Source organism: Aquarana catesbeiana, linkage group LG06 (assembly GCF_042186555.1).
Source record: "Aquarana catesbeiana isolate 2022-GZ linkage group LG06, ASM4218655v1, whole genome shotgun sequence".
NCBI classification, from domain to species: domain Eukaryota; kingdom Metazoa; phylum Chordata; class Amphibia; order Anura; family Ranidae; genus Aquarana; species Aquarana catesbeiana.
The window spans coordinates 60,747,425-60,765,678 of record NC_133329.1 but is presented as its reverse complement, the minus strand read 5'-3'; the positions used below and the strand labels follow the sequence as shown (position 1 = coordinate 60,765,678).

General features: G+C 45.9%; 1 protein-coding gene across 5 annotated transcripts in view; it reads right to left on the bottom strand.

Annotated features, from left to right (window-relative positions):
- The window catches only part of LOC141148520 (calcium-binding protein 5-like), a 56,739-nt gene that overhangs the window by 322 nt on the left and 38,163 nt on the right, over positions 1–18,254 (bottom strand). For all 5 annotated transcript variants that reach the window (XM_073636059.1, XM_073636061.1, XM_073636058.1 and 2 more), the window contains exons 4-6: positions 16,417–16,560; positions 1,953–2,062; positions 16–163 (exon numbers count right to left, since the gene is read on the bottom strand). In XM_073636059.1, coding sequence (XP_073492160.1) covers positions 16–163; positions 1,953–2,062; positions 16,417–16,560 — 402 coding nt within the window. The remainder of the gene's footprint in view (positions 1–15; positions 164–1,952; positions 2,063–16,416; positions 16,561–18,254) is intronic.

Here is an 18,254-nt window from a genome sequence, read left to right as displayed (position 1 = left end):
GGACAAAGAGCTTACCTTCAAAGTCCACCGTGCCATCCCCGTTCAGATCGGCTTCTCTCACCACGTCAGCAATTTCATTATTGGTCAGCTTCTCTCCTAGAAGCCTTTGCATGGCTTGCTGTAGCTCCTCCAAGGTGATCTCTCCATCACCATTAGCATCAAACTGGGAAGAGACAAGAAAATGAATTTATTCTATTTATTCTGACTAAAGCCGGTCTTGCACGCTACAATCTCTGCAGCAACTATGTAATGAAAGGTTCTTCATATAAGGCATTAGGTCTTCAAGGACTTAAAGTGTAAACCTTTAACACTGCGTGTGACCATTGAGAAGATTGCCCTTTACTTCCTGTTCTGGAGACACAGCAGGAAGTGAGTGGGAATCTCATCAAAGTGAGGGGAAATCCTCTAATGTACAGTTGCCACCAGAACAGGTGTCCCCATCAGTGACAGCTGTAGGATTTTGGATTTTCAATAATCTTCTGTCTTGTTAACAATGGTCACCAGGACAGATGGCCAGAGGGGACACACATAGCAATAAAAACCTGAAGCAAATCTGAAATGTAAATGTCACTCCGTGACAAATACGCCCAAATACGTTTAATTATTATTACTCGTTTAAATGTATTATTACTTAGATTTTTATTATTACTACAATTTTTAAAAAATAAAATAATGAAATTAATAAATTCTGTTTTCAATTTAATTAAATTACATGTAATAAATTAATTTAAAAAAATACATTACAATAATTAAATGAATTAATAATTAATTTAAAAAAAAATGAATTACAATAAATTGCTAAATTTAACAACTATTTCAATAAACAAGGGCAGAAGATTGAATAGATGGAAAGATGAAAAAATGACTGAAGGTCCACTTTATAATTAATATTTAAAAAAAAAAATTAATTACAACAAATTGTTAAATTTAACAACTATTTCAATAAACAAGGGCATACGATTGAATAGATGGAAAGATGAAAAAATGACTGAAGGTCCACTTTAAAGGTTAAAGTGTAAAAATAATAAAAAAAATAAAATAAAAATAAAACAAACACTGACACCATCCACTCCCCTCAAGCCAAAAAAAAAAAAACTTTGCAAAAAAAAATAACACAAAATATATAAATTGTAAAAAATAATTTTAAAAAATTGTAAAAAATAAAATTGTAAAAAAAAAAAATGACAATAAAAAACTACTGACATTGTCCACACCTCATCGGTGCCCACCACTGGCAAACTCACCCATTGAAGTCAATGGGGCCGCACAGCAACATATACTTCAAATATTTCTGCTGCTCTGCAAAAAGCATTCCACAACAGACCGCTTTTTATAGGGCAGTAGAAAGTGCCACCAGTGTGGAAACTACCCAACAAACCGAATGAATATGTGAATACTTTAATCACTTGAACCCAACTGGGCAGTAAACTAGCGTTGCGTTCAGATCAATAAAAAAAAATCTGGTTATTAGTCAGTATTTATTGCACATACAGATCAAACCTGCCTAAACCACACCCCTTTCAATTGTGGGAGCCAGAAGACACATTCTGAAATTTTTACACACATATATGCATAGGGATGCTTACATATGTAAACGCATGTGACATGCAAACCATGCGGTTTTTTTTCTAACTTTCTTCCACGAACATTCATTGTTCATATACCAGTGCCATGTGCAGAACCCTTTCATAGGTGCTCAACCTGTGGCCCTCCAGCTGTTCTAGAAATACAAAACCCATGAGGCATTGCAAGGCTGACAGTTACAGGCATGACTCCCAAAGGTAGAGGCATGGTGGGACTTGTAGTTTTGCAACAGCTGGAGGGCCACAGCTTGAGCACCCATGCCGGGAAATCGCTCACACATTAATGTCTAAATGTTGCTTCTTACATGCACAACATACAGTATCTGCATTAGATGTTTCTGTAGATTCCATTCCATAAAACCTTCTCACCTCTTTGAAGGCATCTCGGAGTTCCTTCACCCCAATCATCCCCGCTGTCTCCTCCAGCAGCTTTGGAGTCATCAAATCCACAAAGTCTTGGAAGTCCACCCGACCACCAACTATGGAAGAAGAAGGTCACCATAAAGAAATGAGCACCGGGTGTAATATACAGGTGTATTGTGTGTGTACCAAAGACACCTGATTCTAAAATGTCTATATAGCACCACATGTAAACAATGTATACTTGCCTACACTTCCAGCTCTAGTAGGACAGCAACCTATTTAGGGTTCTGAAAAAACAGGATTTATCATAGTTTGGCATTTTGTACTCCTCGTGGGCGGGACTTAGGTTCCAGGTTTAAGGATGTACTCTTTTTTTTACCTGACTGGCTGCTTTCTATTAAAATACACCTATATGCATGTAAAATATGCAAAATAACACCAGCAAATAGATAGAATTTCTTATCTCTATGCTCATTCCTGATCAGTATAGACTAGACAAGTGCACTGCCGAAAAATTTGTTCGTTTTCATTTCATTAATTTTTTTTTTTGTTCGATTTTTCGGGTCATTCGTTAGGATAGAAATTGGTAAATTCTTAAAATTGGTAAATTTGAAAATTCGAAAATCCCAAAATCCCAGAAATTCGAAAAATTGAAAATTTGCAAATTCGTAAATTTGTAAGTTCGAAAATTGGACAATTCAAAAATCCGAAAATAAGAAAGACAATCTGAAAATTCGAAAGAACGAAAATCCGAAAATTCAAAATAATAGCTAACTAACTAATAATAACTAACTATTAAATTATAGGTATTGGAATTTCCTTTCAAATGTAGCTGTTAGTGAATGTAACGAATAAAGAATGCCGTATCTAAGCAAATGGAACGGAACAAATTAATAATAAATAATAATAATAAAAAGTCTTTATTATTATTATTATTACGCTACATTCCATTTGTTTAGATGCGGCATTCGTTATTTCGAATAATTCGTAACGTCGGATAAATTCCTATTTGTTACGTTCTCAAACAGCCACGTTTGAAAGGAAATTCCAATACCTATAATTTAATAGTAATAGTTAGGTTATTATTAGTTATTATTTCAGATTTTCGAGTTTTTGAATTTTCGGATTTTCGTTCTTTTGATTTTTTGTTCTTATTTTCAGATTTTCGAATTTCTGGATTTTCGAAATTTCCAATTTCCGTATTTTTGCATTTCGGATTTACAAATTTCGGAATATTCGTAAAAATTCTTTAAACAGGTTTTTGGTAATCCGGATATTTCCTAATGAACGAATTTGACGAAATTTGTTAAAAAAACAATTCGGAACTAAACAAATTGCACATGTCTAGCATAGACTACTAAAGCTAAATTATCAACGTGACAGGACGCAGGAGAACACATGTGTGTGCAGATGTGCAGGAAACCCCATTAACATGAAAGAAATAACATGAATATCCAAGTATCCCTTGTTCTAATGGTAGCCATTCCATGTACAGGCAGAAACGTGCTCTCTACGATCCTCAGGGGTGGGGCCTGTGCTCCCTGTCACATCATCTAACCACCAGCTCTCAATCCACAGGTGAAGAATGATCCTATGAGAATTTGAGAAAGGCTTCACATGATCTACTTCTAACCTAAAAAATGGGATTACTCCATCAATAAAAGTTTTAACATTTTACTGTGGCTTTTTTCATTTATAGAATTGGGGGCGTGGTTATCGGTGATGCCCGCTTTTAGGATATCGCTGAAGATATTCGTGAACTTCCAAATCTGGTGAGATGACTTAAGGGTTTTTGTTATTCTGTAACAAGCTTGGTCACAGTAGAGATATAATAACTGAATGGGTTAGTTTTATGTTTTTGTATTGAAATGACCCTGGCCGACCAATCAGAAATAGAACTCAGCAATTTTGACATTTGTTTAAAAAAATAAAAATAAATAAAAACGATCGCATTGAGCTAAAAACTTACAGCATAGAAGCACTGACTCCTAGCAGCCCTTGCTGGGAAATCATGGGCCCATTTATCAACATTTTTACTCAAGATTCACACAGTTTATACCAACTTCAATACCGGGCACTTTTACCCCCTTTCTGCCCAGGCCAATTTTCAGCTTTCAGTGATGTTGCACTTTGAATGACATTTTGTGCGGTCATGCTACACTGTACCCAAATTAAACGTTTGACATTTTTTTCACACAAATAGAGCTTTTCTTTGGTATTTAATCACCACTGGGTTTTTTATTCCTTGCTAAACAAATGAAAAAAAGACCAAAAATGTTGAAAAAAAACCCTAAATATTATTTTGTAAATAGGTAATTTTTCTCCTTCTCTGATGTCCGCTGATGAGGCTACACTGATAGGCTCCAGTAATGGGCACTGATAGGCTGCACTGAAGGGTACTGATGAGGTGACACTGATGGGCACTGATATGCGGCACTGATGGGCACTAATAGGCAGCACTGATGGGCACTGATCAGGCGGCACTGATGAGGTTGCACTGATAGGCGGCACTGATGGGTACTGATAGGTGGCACTGGTGGGCATGATGAGGCGGCACTGATGGGTACTGATAGGTGGCACTGGTGGGCATCATGAGGCTGCACTGACATGCGGCACTGATGGGCACTAATAGGCATCACTAATGGGCACTGATAAGCGGAACTGATAGGCACTTATATGCGGTACTGATGGGCACTGATAGGCGGCACTGATAGGCAGAACTGATGGGCACTGATGAGGAGGCACTGATGGACACTGATGGGCGGCACTGATGGGCGCACTGATGGACACTATTAGGCAGCACTGATAGGGACTGATAAGCAGTACTGATGGGCACTGATGGGCAGCACTGATGGACACCTGCTTACCAGATGGCAAGCATAAAGGGCAGGTGGCTATAACCCAGCTGCGGCCTTTAGCTTGCAGATGTCAGCACCGGTATCAGCAGACTGGATAATCCAGATCGCTCTCTCTCTCTCCCACTATGGAGTTCGTCTTAACTCAGGTGGATGCCCCAGAAGAAAGAAGACTGACCATAGTGTAATAATGCCTAAATATATTTATTAAAATAAAGTATTGCACTTACATCTATGATGAACTTGGTATGTGTTTTAAAAAAGAGGCATTATTACACTATGGTCAGTCTTCTTTCTTCTGGGGCATCCACCTGAGTTAAGACTTATAAGCTTTTTTTTATATCTTGTATGTTTTGATTTGATCGATCGATCAAAACTTTTTGCAGCGCAGCTTCCCTATTCTGAGTTTCACACCGCGATCACAGATCCTTCCTGATGCGCCCACCAGGGGGCACCGCGGGAAGCTCACTCTCGGCAGGACGTCAGTAGATGCCTTCTCGAAAATGTGCGACTGTACTGTAGCCATCATTCGGCTATAGCGCAGTCGGAAAGAGGATACTGGAAAAATCGGTGAATCCTGGGTGAACATTGAGTGAATATTGGGTGAAAATATTTATAAAATATATTTATGAATAATATCATGATATTTCTAAATAAATACAGTATCTTTGCAGTACATTTTATGTTGGGCGTAAGGCTTGATTCACACCTACGGGTGCAAGCAAGCTCGAATGTGTTTTTTTTGCTCATTTCCACACATCGCGTGTAGGGAGGCTCATTCATTTCAGTGCCCTACGCATGGGAAATGCAGAAAAGAAGTCCCTGTCTCTTTCTGAAACCATACCGAACCACATGGTGCTGTAGGTGCATTGTAGATGCATGGGGGTGCCCTTAAAAATGAACGGCGCCGCTGTGTGTCTGCTAAAGGGCAGCACGTTTCTGGGCCTTAACTAGGGTGCCCACGTGTCCCGGATTGCCCGGGATTGTCCCTTATTTCAGATTTTTGTCTCGTGTCCCGGGCACCTTCATTCCGGGACAATACAGTGTCCCGGAATGAAAAAAAAAACACACCGACAGCACCAGTCCGACTCCGCCACCCTTATAATCATACACTGTGTAACAGTAAAACACACACATCATCATATGCTTAACAGTTAACTGGTTGCTAGGCTAGGGCCGCCCGCCAACCAGTGACGTCAGCGGACACCGTACGTCGTCATGTGGGCAGTCAGGCACATTGGGGGCACTGGGCACCCGCACCTACGCTACAGCTGAGCAGCGTGCCTCTGTCCTCCGCTCCGAGAGATAGAGAGAGCAGCCGCCAGCCTGGCCCAGGCAGCCAGCCACACTTACTAGCCTGTGGCCCTGTGCCCAGTCAGTGCCAGTCCCGGGGCCGCCGACTATCCAGCAGCCGGTGCAGCAGAGAGCAGCAGCACATTGCCAGCAGCGCAACCCGACTCCGAGGGCTGCCCGACTTCAACTTCTCCAGTCCAGTCTCCGAGTCCTCCCTCCCGCCCACGAAGTCTGTGAGTTTGCCGCCCGCCGCCAGACAAACTTCCAGGTTAGTGTAACTTTACACTTACAGTGAGCAGTGCACACTCCCCCTCCGTTCTGCTGCTTCCCCCCCCACCCCCCTTCATTCTTCTGCTGTCCCCCACACTCCCTCTCCGTTCTGCCGCTGTCCCCCCCACCCCCCTTCATTCTGCTGCTGTACCCCCCACCCCCCTCCATTCTGCTGCTGTCCCCCCACCCCCCTCCATTCTGCTGCTGTCCCCCCACCCCCCTCCATTCTGCTGCTGTCCCCCCCACCCCCCTCCATTCTGCTGCTGTCCCCCACACTCCCCTCCATTCTGCTGCTGTACCTCCCACCCCCCTCCATTCTGCTGCTATCCCCCACACTCCCCTCCATTCTGCTACTGTCCCCCCACCCCCCTCCATTCTGCTGCTGTCCCCCACACTCCCCTCCATTCTGCTGCTGTCCCCCCCCACCCCCTCCATTCTGCTGCTGTCCTCCACACTCCCCTCCATTCTGCTGCTGTCCCCCCACCCCCCTCCATTCTGCTGCTGTCCCCCACACTCCCCCTCCATTCTGCTGCTGTCCCCCACACTCCCCCCCCCGTTCTGCTGCTGTCCCCCACCCCCCTCCATTCTGCTGCTTTCCCCTCACCCCCCCCCCAGTTCTGCTGCTGTCCCCACCCTCTCCATTCTGCTGCTGTCCCCCTCCGTTCTGCTGCTGTCCCCCTCCGTTCTTCCTCCATGTCCACCTTTGTTCTGCTGCTGTCCCCCTCCGTTATGCTGCTGTCCCCCCCCGTCCTGCTGTAGCCCCCCATTCTTCCTCCGTGTCCCCCTCTGTTCTGCTGCTGTCCCTCACCATTCTGGTGTCCCCCTCCATTCTCCCTCCGTGTCCCCCTCCGTCCTGCTGCTGTCCCCCTCTGTCCTGCTGTTGTCCCCCTCTGTCCTGCTCTCCCCCTCCATTCTTCCGGGGGGGGGGGGGGACGGGGTGTCCCTGAATGGCAGTTTGGAAATGTGGTCACCCTAGCCTTAACGTGCATGGTTTTAAGGAAGCCTACTTAAAAAAATAGGCTGTTGAAGCACCACAACATCCAAACAAATGGACATGCAGCATTTTTGACGAAACATCGCACCACAACACACATACTGTAGGTGCGTTCCTGTGCATCGTGGTGTGCTGCAACACACACGTGAATTGGAAGCACGTGGCCTTAGTGTGTTGGGATGTCATTCAAAATAAAGGGCACTGCAACAAGCTCACACATGTATTCAGGGCTGGTGCAAGGATTTTTGACACCCTAAGCGAAACCTCATTTTTCTGCCCTCTTGGCTCCACCACTGACACTACCCCCTTTACCCTGTCCATGTATACCTCGCCTTTTTAATGAAGCACTCTTCAAATGAAGCACATCAAATGCAGCCCCACCAGCGTCCATCCATGCAGCCTCACCAGCGCCCATCCATGCAGCCTCACCAGCGCCCATCAAATGCAGCCTCACCAGTGCCCATCAAATGCTGCCTCACCAGCGCCCATCCATGCAGCCTCACCAGCACCCATCCGTGCAGCCTCACCAGCGCCCATCAAATGTAGAGTCACCAGCGCCCATCAAATGCTGCCTCACCAGCACCCATCAAATTCAGCCTCACCAGCGCCCATCAAATGTAGAGTCACCAGCGCCCATCAAATGCTGCCTCACAGCACCCATCAAATTCAGCCTCACCAGCGCCCATCAAATGTAGAGTCACCAGCGCCCATCAAATGCTGCCTCACCAGCACCCATCAAATTCAGCCTCATCAGCGCCCATCAAATGCAGCCTCACCAGCGTCCATCAAATGCAGCCTCACCAGCATCCAACCATGCAGCCTCACCAGCGCCCATCAAATGTAGCGTCATCAGTGTCCATCAAATGCAGCCTCAGCAGCGCCCATCAAATGCAGCCTACCAGTGCCCATCAATGAATGTTTGCTTGCTTCCATTTGTTCTGGAGTCAGGACACAGACACAGTCCTCTGCCACCGCTGTGCCTCTGACACTATGTGCAAATGGAGTGGCGGCAGCCTGCTTGTGCTGAGACTCAGTTGCTTGCTGCAGAGAGAACACCAGTGGCCGGGCGCCCTAGTGTGCAACATGTGTGTTTGGGTAACATGCCTGGTAATGTTAGCATTACCACAATGCACGGCACTAAATGGGCCCTAATGCACCAAAACACACCAAAAAAAGTGCATGTAGCATTTTTTACAGCCCATGTTAGTAAGTTGGTAGTGAGTGCTGTGCTACAACATAACGTCTGTCAGCAAGGTGCGATGGGGTGTTATGAATGGCAAGAATGCACATAACGCATGTTGCGGCAATGCAACAATGTGAAAACTAGTGAGAAATACTGTGGATGCTGACAAACATGGAGGGTTATTTTTATATGTAGCACTAGCCCCCCCGTAAGGGCTGCTAAGTGATGTGACCCACCTGTCACCCTGCCCAGAAAGGCATTCACTTCCCAATAACCTTGCAGACAATGAACAATCCATGTGTTTGCTTTTGGTTTTTTTCATTGAGGGAATACAACTTGGATGGGTAAGGGAATTTATGGGATGCCCAGCAGAATGACAAATTAACTGACTGTACAGCAATTAGTGGGGACGACTATATATATATTTGGTTACTCCAGTCTCCTCCAGCACATACCTTGCTTGCAGACTGTTACTCTCTCTCTCTCTCCAGCACATCACTTACTTCTCAGGCACAGCGAGCAAATGGTTAGGCCTGACACTTGCTCAGCCAGGCCTAAGCAACTTGCCCTTTTAGGGTTGCCACCTGTCCGGGATTCACCCGGACAGTTCGGGTTTTGAATCTCCTGAAACCCGGACCCATTATTTAGACTGGACTATGGCTTCCCAGCAGGGTTGCTGGCTGTAGGTGTCTAAGCTGAGAATGTCTGTTGCACTCTCTTTCAAACTGCCCAAAGCCAGCACTAACAATCCCCTTCCATGCCCACAAACACACACACACACATATAGAGATGGGAGACGAGAGAGGGCTTGATCTGCTCCTCTTCCTCCTGCCCCTACCCCTCTGTGTCTGTCCATATTCCAATCCAATAAGAAAAGGGAAGTGGGGGCAGGAAATTTGAAGTCCAGCAGCCTCAGATAGATCTGGATGAGAAGTGCTGACTGCGAAGGGGTGAGTGAGCTCACCATCCATCCCTGTGTGTGACTGAAGTCTCCCCTTCTCTCTCCTGCCTCTGAGTGAGTACACTAATGTAGATTAGGGTTCTCAGAGCACCCCTTACATCAGAGTTCCCCTTTACAGCAGAGGCCACAGTGTTCCCCCTTACATCAGAGTTCTCTCTGCACATCAGAGATCTCAGAGTTCCCCCTTAGATCAGGGTTCCTGGAGCATCCCTTATGTCAGAGTCCCGAGAGTTCTCCCTTACATCAGTCTGTAAGGGAACTCTGCAAGTTCAGATGTAAAAGGCGAACTCTGTGGATTCCGGTTTAAAAGGGGAACTCTGTGGACTCTGATTTAAGAGGGGACTCTTCAGGGTCGTTTTTAAGGGAGGGCAAAAGGGGCAGCTGCCCTGGGCCCTGTCATTGTTGTGGGGCCTAAAGCAGCTGCCTCATACTTGGCAACTATCCCAGTTTAAATTCCCTTGAGGTTTTAGTCCCGTGCTGTGTCCTGATATCTCAGTGTGAAGTTCTGTTACTAATCATGCCCAGCTCTGCCCTATTGTTGTGTATAGATGACTCACCTGCAGACCCTGTGTTTATATGTAAATACCGGCATTGATATGTAAATAGTGACGGCATTCATATGTAAATAGAGGCAGACCGGCAGGATTCATATGTAAATAGAGGTGGTATTCATATGTATATCATGCCCCCCTGAGGTCATATCCACCATCACCTATACTGAATGCTGCCCACTGGGGAGGTAAAGGGGCATGCTTGAAAGTCCTGCCTACAACTGTGGTCATTAAGCCTAACATCAGCCTGTTCTGCAAAGGTAAGAAAATTAGTGGGGGGGGGGGGTAGTGTGGGGTGTGCAGAGGTAGGCAGAGAAGGAATTATAGTTTGGGGTGAACAGGTGAGCAAGGAGGGGATGTATGGAGGTGTAACGCAGGGGTTGTGACCAAGCTAACATGCTAAACAATGTGTTGTTTCTTAAGCAAGGGGTTGGCTCCCTCTAGTGTCCTTTTAAAGCTAATGCTGTTAAGACTTCTCTTTTAATTCTGGAGCAACAAGCGCTGCAAAGCATTAGGGGAAATGTAGTTAATGAGGAAGTGACTCATGTCATGACTCATGACTCATTCAGTCTGTGAACTACTTACCCACAATGCTCAATTCACCTACCCACAAAGCCAAGTCACAGAACAGCCTCCTGGGTAAGCAAATAAAAGGGGCAGCATGGCCATTTTTCAGCCTCTTGGGACGCCATTCAAATCCTGCCTGCAGTGAGGTCTGTGTGTGACCGACAGACTGCGACCTGTGAGGCGCGGAGCGTAATCGATCGGCCTCTGAGGTGTTTTAGAGTACAGTAAGCTGGACCAGCGTGCGGATGGACCGGAGGACCCAAGATTTCTGGAGGTTTCCTGCATTAAAGTCATCAGCCATCAGAAGGAGGGGTGCGGTGTGACAGGGCCAGCTTGGATCGGACTGAGATACCAGGAGAGGAGCCTTACCAGCATCTGGGCGTGTTGTGGTGAGCGGGCACTTGCCCAGATCAGTAGAGTGCACTGTTACTGTGTGATTTGGTAACAGACTGCTGGTGAGACCTGTAGTCCCACAGAAGTGATCTCACTCATTCACAGGCCGCATGCAGTGGAACTTTGACATTTGTTTCTATATTGCTATAAAGTCCACGCAGAATTACACTCATTGGTAAGGAGGAAGTGTTATAAGGGCGTTACATTTGCAAGTACACAATTATCAGCACCTCCTTATTCTACAGCAGTGGTTCTCAACCTGGGGGTCAAAATAAAATTTGCCAGGGGTCCCGGGCTGTTCCTGAAGCCTGCGCCGCTCTCCCAGCCTTTTCGCGGCCGCCCAGCAAGGCTGTCCCTGGAGACTGTGACCGCCCAGCTGGGCTGTTCCTGGAGCACACGGCCGCCCATTCAGCCTCTTGGCAGCCACCCATTCAGTTCACAGCATGGCTGGAGTGCAGAGACTAGAGATCAGCTGACTGGTGAGGAATGAAGTGGGAGGGGCTGGAGGAGCCCCTATTTCTTGATTCATAGGTGTCACTGCTGCGAGACACCACAAAGTTGGAGACACAGTGAGTAACACTATCTGTGATTATAGTTGCCATTAAAAGTCCCCACTACAGTTCTCAGATCAGCAGATGACCTTGATCAAGAGCACCTAATGCCGCGTACACACGGTCGGACTTTTCAGCTACAAAAGTCCGACAGCCCGTTCGACAGACTTTCGACTGACTTTTGGCGGACTTTCAACAGACTTTCTAACGACCGGACTTGCCTACACACGATCACACCAAAGTCCGACGGATTCGCACGTGATGCCATGCACCGGACTTAAATAAGGAAGTTGATAGCCAGTAGCCAATAGCTGCCCTAGCGTCAGTTTTTGTCCGTCGGACTAGCATACAGACGAGCGGATTTCTGGGGCCAGCGGAGTTACGACGTAAAGATTTGAAGCATGTTCCAACTCTAAAGTCCATTAGATTTGCGACTGGAAAAGTCCGCTGAAGGTGTGGTGAAGCCCACACGCGATCGGATTGTCCGCCGGATTTGGCCCGTCGGCGTCCGGTTGAAAAGTCCGACCGTGTGTACGCGGCATAAGTTGGCTGATCAGAACTCCCCCCAGCATTGCCACTCATCCCAACTCCCCCCACCAAGGAGTAAGAGAAGGAAAAAATAGAGAATACATGGAAGGGAGATGAAAAGAGGGGAAGGGACAAAGAAAAAGGGAGAGAAAGAATAAGAGAAAGAACAAGAAAGACGGCTAGAGAGAGGGATGGGGAAAAAAAGAAATTAGAATAGAGAGAGAGAAAAGGTAAAGAAAGGAGAACAAAGAGAAAGAGTGATACATCCTAAAATGTACCATAAAGGGTTTTAATACTGTACAAGTGGAAGGGACCCCGGGAGCTCTAAACGTCCGTGGGTTAGGGGCACAAAATACTTGGGTGCTGACAACCCACGCTGCGAAAATAATGTTAGGGGCCCCCACCACTTGGGAAATTTTATCAAGGGGTCACTGCACTAGAAAGGTTAAGAACCACTGTTCTACAGTTTGTGTTCTACTGGTTTCCCCCGTTTGGATTTACAAATACTGCAGTCTAATACCATATGCTAGCGAAGATCCTGAAGACAAAGGGACTTTCTTCACCATTTACTTTGCATCAGGAACATTGCATTACCAGCTAGGGGGAGCCCTTGAGTACAGGACATAAATATATTGTATTGTATTGTTGTTATGTTCATAACATTGTGTTGCAATATTGGTATGTGTGTGTGCTCGGAGGTTTCAGTGGGGAGGCGCTCAGTATAACTGTTGTTTGGTATTTGGTATATATGTATATATGTTTATATATTTGGTATATACGTTTTTCAAGTGATTAGAACTTTGTGTATAGCAGCTGCAATTTTCTTGTTGTTGTTGTTTGATACACCATTAGCGCGAGCGTATACCGTATATACTCGAGTATAAGTCGTTCTAAGTATAAGTCGAGGCCCTAATTTACCACAAAAAAATGGGAAAAACTTATTGACCCGAGTATAAGAAGAGGGTGAGAAATGCACAGCTACTGTAAGTGGAAAAGAGGGTCAACAATGCCCATTTGCAGCATCACTGTGCCCATTTGCATGCCTCACTGTGCCCATTTGCAGCCATAGGTCCCCTGAACTTCAAACTCAGTAGTTAAGGGTTCCTAGATGCCCCCTAGCTGCAGCCAAAATTTGGGGTCTCTAAACCCAAAGGGTCCCGAAATGACATTGCTGCAGATGGACACAGTTGACCAAATTTGGGGCCCCGTATCTCGGGGCCACTTAGTGCTAGGAACCCCAAATTTGGTGTGCAAACCCAGAGAAACTAGCACCATAAAATTTCCAAAGCTGGGGTTTCAAGCACCAAGTGGCCCCGAGATACAGGGCCCCAAAAATCAGTTCAGAAAATGTCAAGCACTTTTCTGCAGCAGTGAATGACATTTTCCCAAACGATTTTGGGGCCCCGTATTGCACACCAAATTTGGGGTTCCTAGCACCAAGTGGACCTGAGATACGGGGCCCCAAAGTCGGTTCAGGAAATGAATTTTTTTGCTGCAGAAAAGTGCTTGACTCGAGTATAAGTCGAGGGGGGCACTTTCAGCACAAAAAAATGTGCTGAAAAATTTGACTTATACTCGAGTATATATGGTATATTTAGTATATATATTTTCACATATGGTATTGAGTATCTGTCCCACTGTGCACCTGTCTGCATATGCTATCTATGGTGATCCTTGAATACAGTTTCACATTCACATTGACTGAATATATTGTCATTTACTGTGTCTGAGTTATCACACCATTCATTGTGTTAAACTTCTACCTCAGTAAACTTTCATATGGTTAATTGATATCCTGTGTGAGTACCTATCTTTATTGCAGCTGGTGCTGTGACGGAGACCAAGGTTACGGTAATTATACTGTATAGTGTAACTTTGCTGTGTTTCTTCATACTGCCGGGTCTTACATTAATATCATTATACAGGTGTGCCAGAGGGGTCGAGACTGTTATTGGGGCTGATAGGCAGGGTGCAGGATTGAACATTTATCAGCAGCTCTTACGGGGGTCAGTGCTACAGAGGTAAGTAAGGTAGGTGCAAAGATGAGCAGAGGAGGCAGGTAGAGTTAACCACTTCAGCCCCAGAAGGATTTACCCCCTTCCTGACTAGAGCACTTTTTGCGATTCGGCACTGCGTCGCTTTAACTGACAATTGCGCGGTCGTGCAACGTGGCTCCCAAACAAAATTGATGTCCTTTTTTTCCCACAAATAGAGCTTTCTTTTGATGGTATTTGATCACCTCTGCGGTTTTTATTTTTTGCGCTATAAACAAAAAAATAGCGACAATTTTGAAAAAACGCATTGTTTTTTACTTTTTGCTATAATAAATATCCCCAAAAAATAATTTAAAAAACATTTTTTTTCCTCAGTTTAGGCCGATACGTATTCTTCTACATATTTTTGATAAAAAAAATCGCAATAAGCGATTATTGATTGGTTTGCACAAAAGTTATAGCGTTTACAAAATAGGGGATAGTTTTATGGCATTTTTATTAATAATTTTTTTTTTTACTAGTAATGGCGGCGATCAGCGATTTTTATTGTTACTGCGACATTATGGCGGTCACATCGGACATTTTTGACACATTTTTGGGACCATTGTCATTTATACAGCAATCAGTGCTATAAAAATGCACTGATTCCTGTGTAAATGACACTGGCAGTGAAGGGGTTATCCACTAGGGGGCGGGGAGGGGTTAAGTCAGTACTAGGGATGTGGTCTAACTGTAGGGGGGATGGGCTAGCTGTGACATGTCACTGATCTCTGCTCCCGATGACGGGGAGCAGAGATCAGTGACACTGTCACTAGGCAGAACGGGGAGATGCTGTTTACATCAGCATCTCCCTGTTCGTCCTCTCCGTGAGGCGATCGCGGGTATTCCCGCGGCGATCAAGTCTGACTCGAGTGCGACCCGACTCACGGAGCTCCCGGTGCGCACGCAATGGCACGGCTGGAAATTCAAATGGGACTTACAGGTATGCCCATTTGCCCAGCCGTGCCATTCTGCCGCTGTACATCGGCGTGCGCCGGTCGGGAAGTGGTTAAAGGGGAGTGGAGAGGATGGGGGAGGTTTGGGGTGCAGAGGTTAGCAGGGGTTTTAGGATGCAAAGGTGTACTGACAGGGTGGATAAAGATGTAGGTCACGTGTAGGGCAACCCATTCATTTCAATGGGCTGCTCTATGCTCTACAAATGCGAAAGAAAGTCCCAAACCCTCTTCCAAAATCACACGGTGCCAAGGCACATGTCAGCAGATGCGTGAGATTGTCATTAACAATTCGTGGCACTGATGTGTATCTGCTAAAGGGCAGCACATGTCTGTGGTGTCAGGAAAACGATTTTGCATGCGTTCCCAACACGCACAAATGTGAATGCAGGCTAAATGTCTCAGTTACATTGGTGGTCAGTGTAAATCTTCTCATTACATTGGTGCTTGGTGTAGAATCCTTTCATTCACACTAGTGGCCAGTGTGAATGTCCCCTTACATTAGTGGTCAGTGTAAACCCCTATTACATTGGTGGTCAGTGTAAATACCTCCTTACATTGGTGGTCAGTGTAAATCCCTCCTTACATTGGTGGTTACTGTGAATGCTTCTATTACATTAGTGGTCAGTGTAAACCCCTATTACATTGGTGGTCAGTGTAAACCCTTATTACATTGGTGGCCAGTGTTGAAACTTCTCTTTATATTGGTAGTCAGTATAAAAAAAATCAGCATTGCCATTGATCACACCCTCCCCTCCCCCATCACCGCCATTGAGCCCAGGAGTCCTAGGATCCCTCTGAGTTTTCTGTCTATTGATGGGTCCCCACACCCCCCCCAGTCCATGGTGTGCAGGCAGTGAGGAGATCATGTGCTGTAACCTCTAGCAACTAATCAGTAAGCAGTAATGATGCGCAGTAACCTGTAGCAACCAATCAGTGAGCAGTATTGATGTACAGTAATCTTTAGCAACCAGTCAACAAGCAGAAAGTATGTGCTGTAACCTCTAGCAACCAGTCAGTAAGCGGTAATGATACACTGTAACCTCTGGCAACCAATCGCAATCGCTGTCTGATCTGATTCAGTAAACTGATTTTGAGTCTAGCTGCTTTTTATTGTATGTCTCAAAGCATGTGGAGAGCGAAACTGCATGGAGGGTGGGGGGGGGCAAACATTTTTTTTTTGCCCAGGGTCCAATCAATATTAAAGACAGCCCTGGATGAGGGGGGAGGGGGAAAACCAGGGAAGGCAAAATAGAAGCAAATTAAACTACACCTTTAAAGCATGACCCCAGGTAGGAGGTGTCTGTACATTGTGTGTCTCCCCCCCCCAGTACTCACGGTTCATGTTGATCTGCTGCGATAACTCGATCAGCTCCATCTCTGTTGGCATATATCCCATAATCCTCATCAGGTTGCCGAGGTCCTTGCAGGTGATGAAGCCATCTTTGTCTTTGTCAAACTCTACAAAGGCATCGCGGAGCTCTGCGGAGGAAAAGAGAGAGAAATGATGTGCTTTGTGTATTCCTTCCAGATCTGTGCAGGAGCTTCCTGCAATAAAGACCACTCACTGCTGCTCTCTCTCCTTGTGCAGGGTGACTGGTCTTGTCTCCGCCCCCTCTCCTGTAGTTCTCTGCAGGCAGCCTATAGTGGGTGGAGCCTGCTGAGTCCCTCCCACAGCTCTGCTCTGGTGATGATGTCACTGCTACTTTTTACAAGGTAATATCTGTTTTTTGCAAAAGGCATTTGGTGCACACAAAAGTTCATTTATATCCTTTGTGACTATTGAGGAATGTGTTTAAAGTTCAGCTTTAAAGCAGAAATGCAAGATCAGGTTGAAGTGGTTCTAAAAGCTGAAGGTTCAAGGCTGTCAATCAATCACAGCCAGTGAGCCAATGAGGAGACAGCGAGGGGTGGCCAAGTCATGGCTCTATGTGTCTTGTGGATACATAGAGAAGCAGCTCGGGAGCGAGCACACAGCAGTGCCCCCCCAGAGCAAGTTGGTTTTTCTGCAGGCGCCGCTCGAGGGGGAGGAGCCAGGAGCGCGAAGGCGGGGGGACCCGAGGAGAGGAGGATCGGGGGCTGCTGTATGCAAAACCACTACACAGAGCAGGTAAGTACACATCTTCATTCAGGTTGGATGAGTACATTCCTTTCTCTATCTGCCACAAAGCTGTCACTAGAGTCAGTATGAGTTCCCACAAGGCCATTCTGCCAATACAACCTTACCCGATCCAGACAGCTAAAGTTACGTGCAAATCTTCCCTGTTCTTCTATAAGCCAAGCTTGACCCTGCCCCCTTTCAACTCCCGAGCTTACCTATTGGTTGGTATGAGCGCCTGTCAACTTGAATGATTAAAAAAAGAGGTTCAGGAGGGGCGGGGTCACACTTGACTCCATGTAAAGGTTGGAATTGAATATAACTTCAGCTGCCTTTATCTCTGGATATACGGATCATGTCCCTGTGTGCACTAAGCCTACATTCACATCTGTGCATGTCGGGAGTGCGTGAAAAATCGCAAGCAATGCGCTCTCCTTTAGAGAGCCACGAATTCTTAATGACACGCCCACATACCTGCGGCCGCACACATTTCTGTGTGCACCAAAATGCATGGTGCGGCGGCACCAGGCGGCTCATTGTGGCACAATTTTCAAAAAGGGTCGGTGACTGAAAGGAATGGGCTGCCCCACATGCGATACGTGGAAACGCATGTGCTCCATCACACCTGCATGGTGCAAACCAGGCCTGAATCTAGGCCAATCAGATCTGGGGGTGCAGTAAAGAAAAATCAGGGGGCACAATGACAACACTGTGTGTGAGCCACTGACAGTCTGTCACAGTGTCACAACCTGGGAAACACTCGTATGTATTAGGCTGTCATTAGATTAGAAACAGAACCTGTGCCCCCTTATATCACGTGTGCCCTTCAGACTCCCCCTTTACATCAGGAATCCTTATCAGAGTCAGTCTTTACATCATGAGTACCCATCAGAGTCTCTCTTTACATCAGGGTCCCCATCAGAGTCCCCTCCTAAATTAGGGTCCCCATAAGTCCCACATTGCACCAAGGTCTACATCAGAGTTCCCCCTTACATCAACTGTCCCCATCAGAGTGCCCCCTTACATCAGGATCCCTATCAGAGTGCCCCTTACATCAGGTATCCCCATCAGAGTGCCC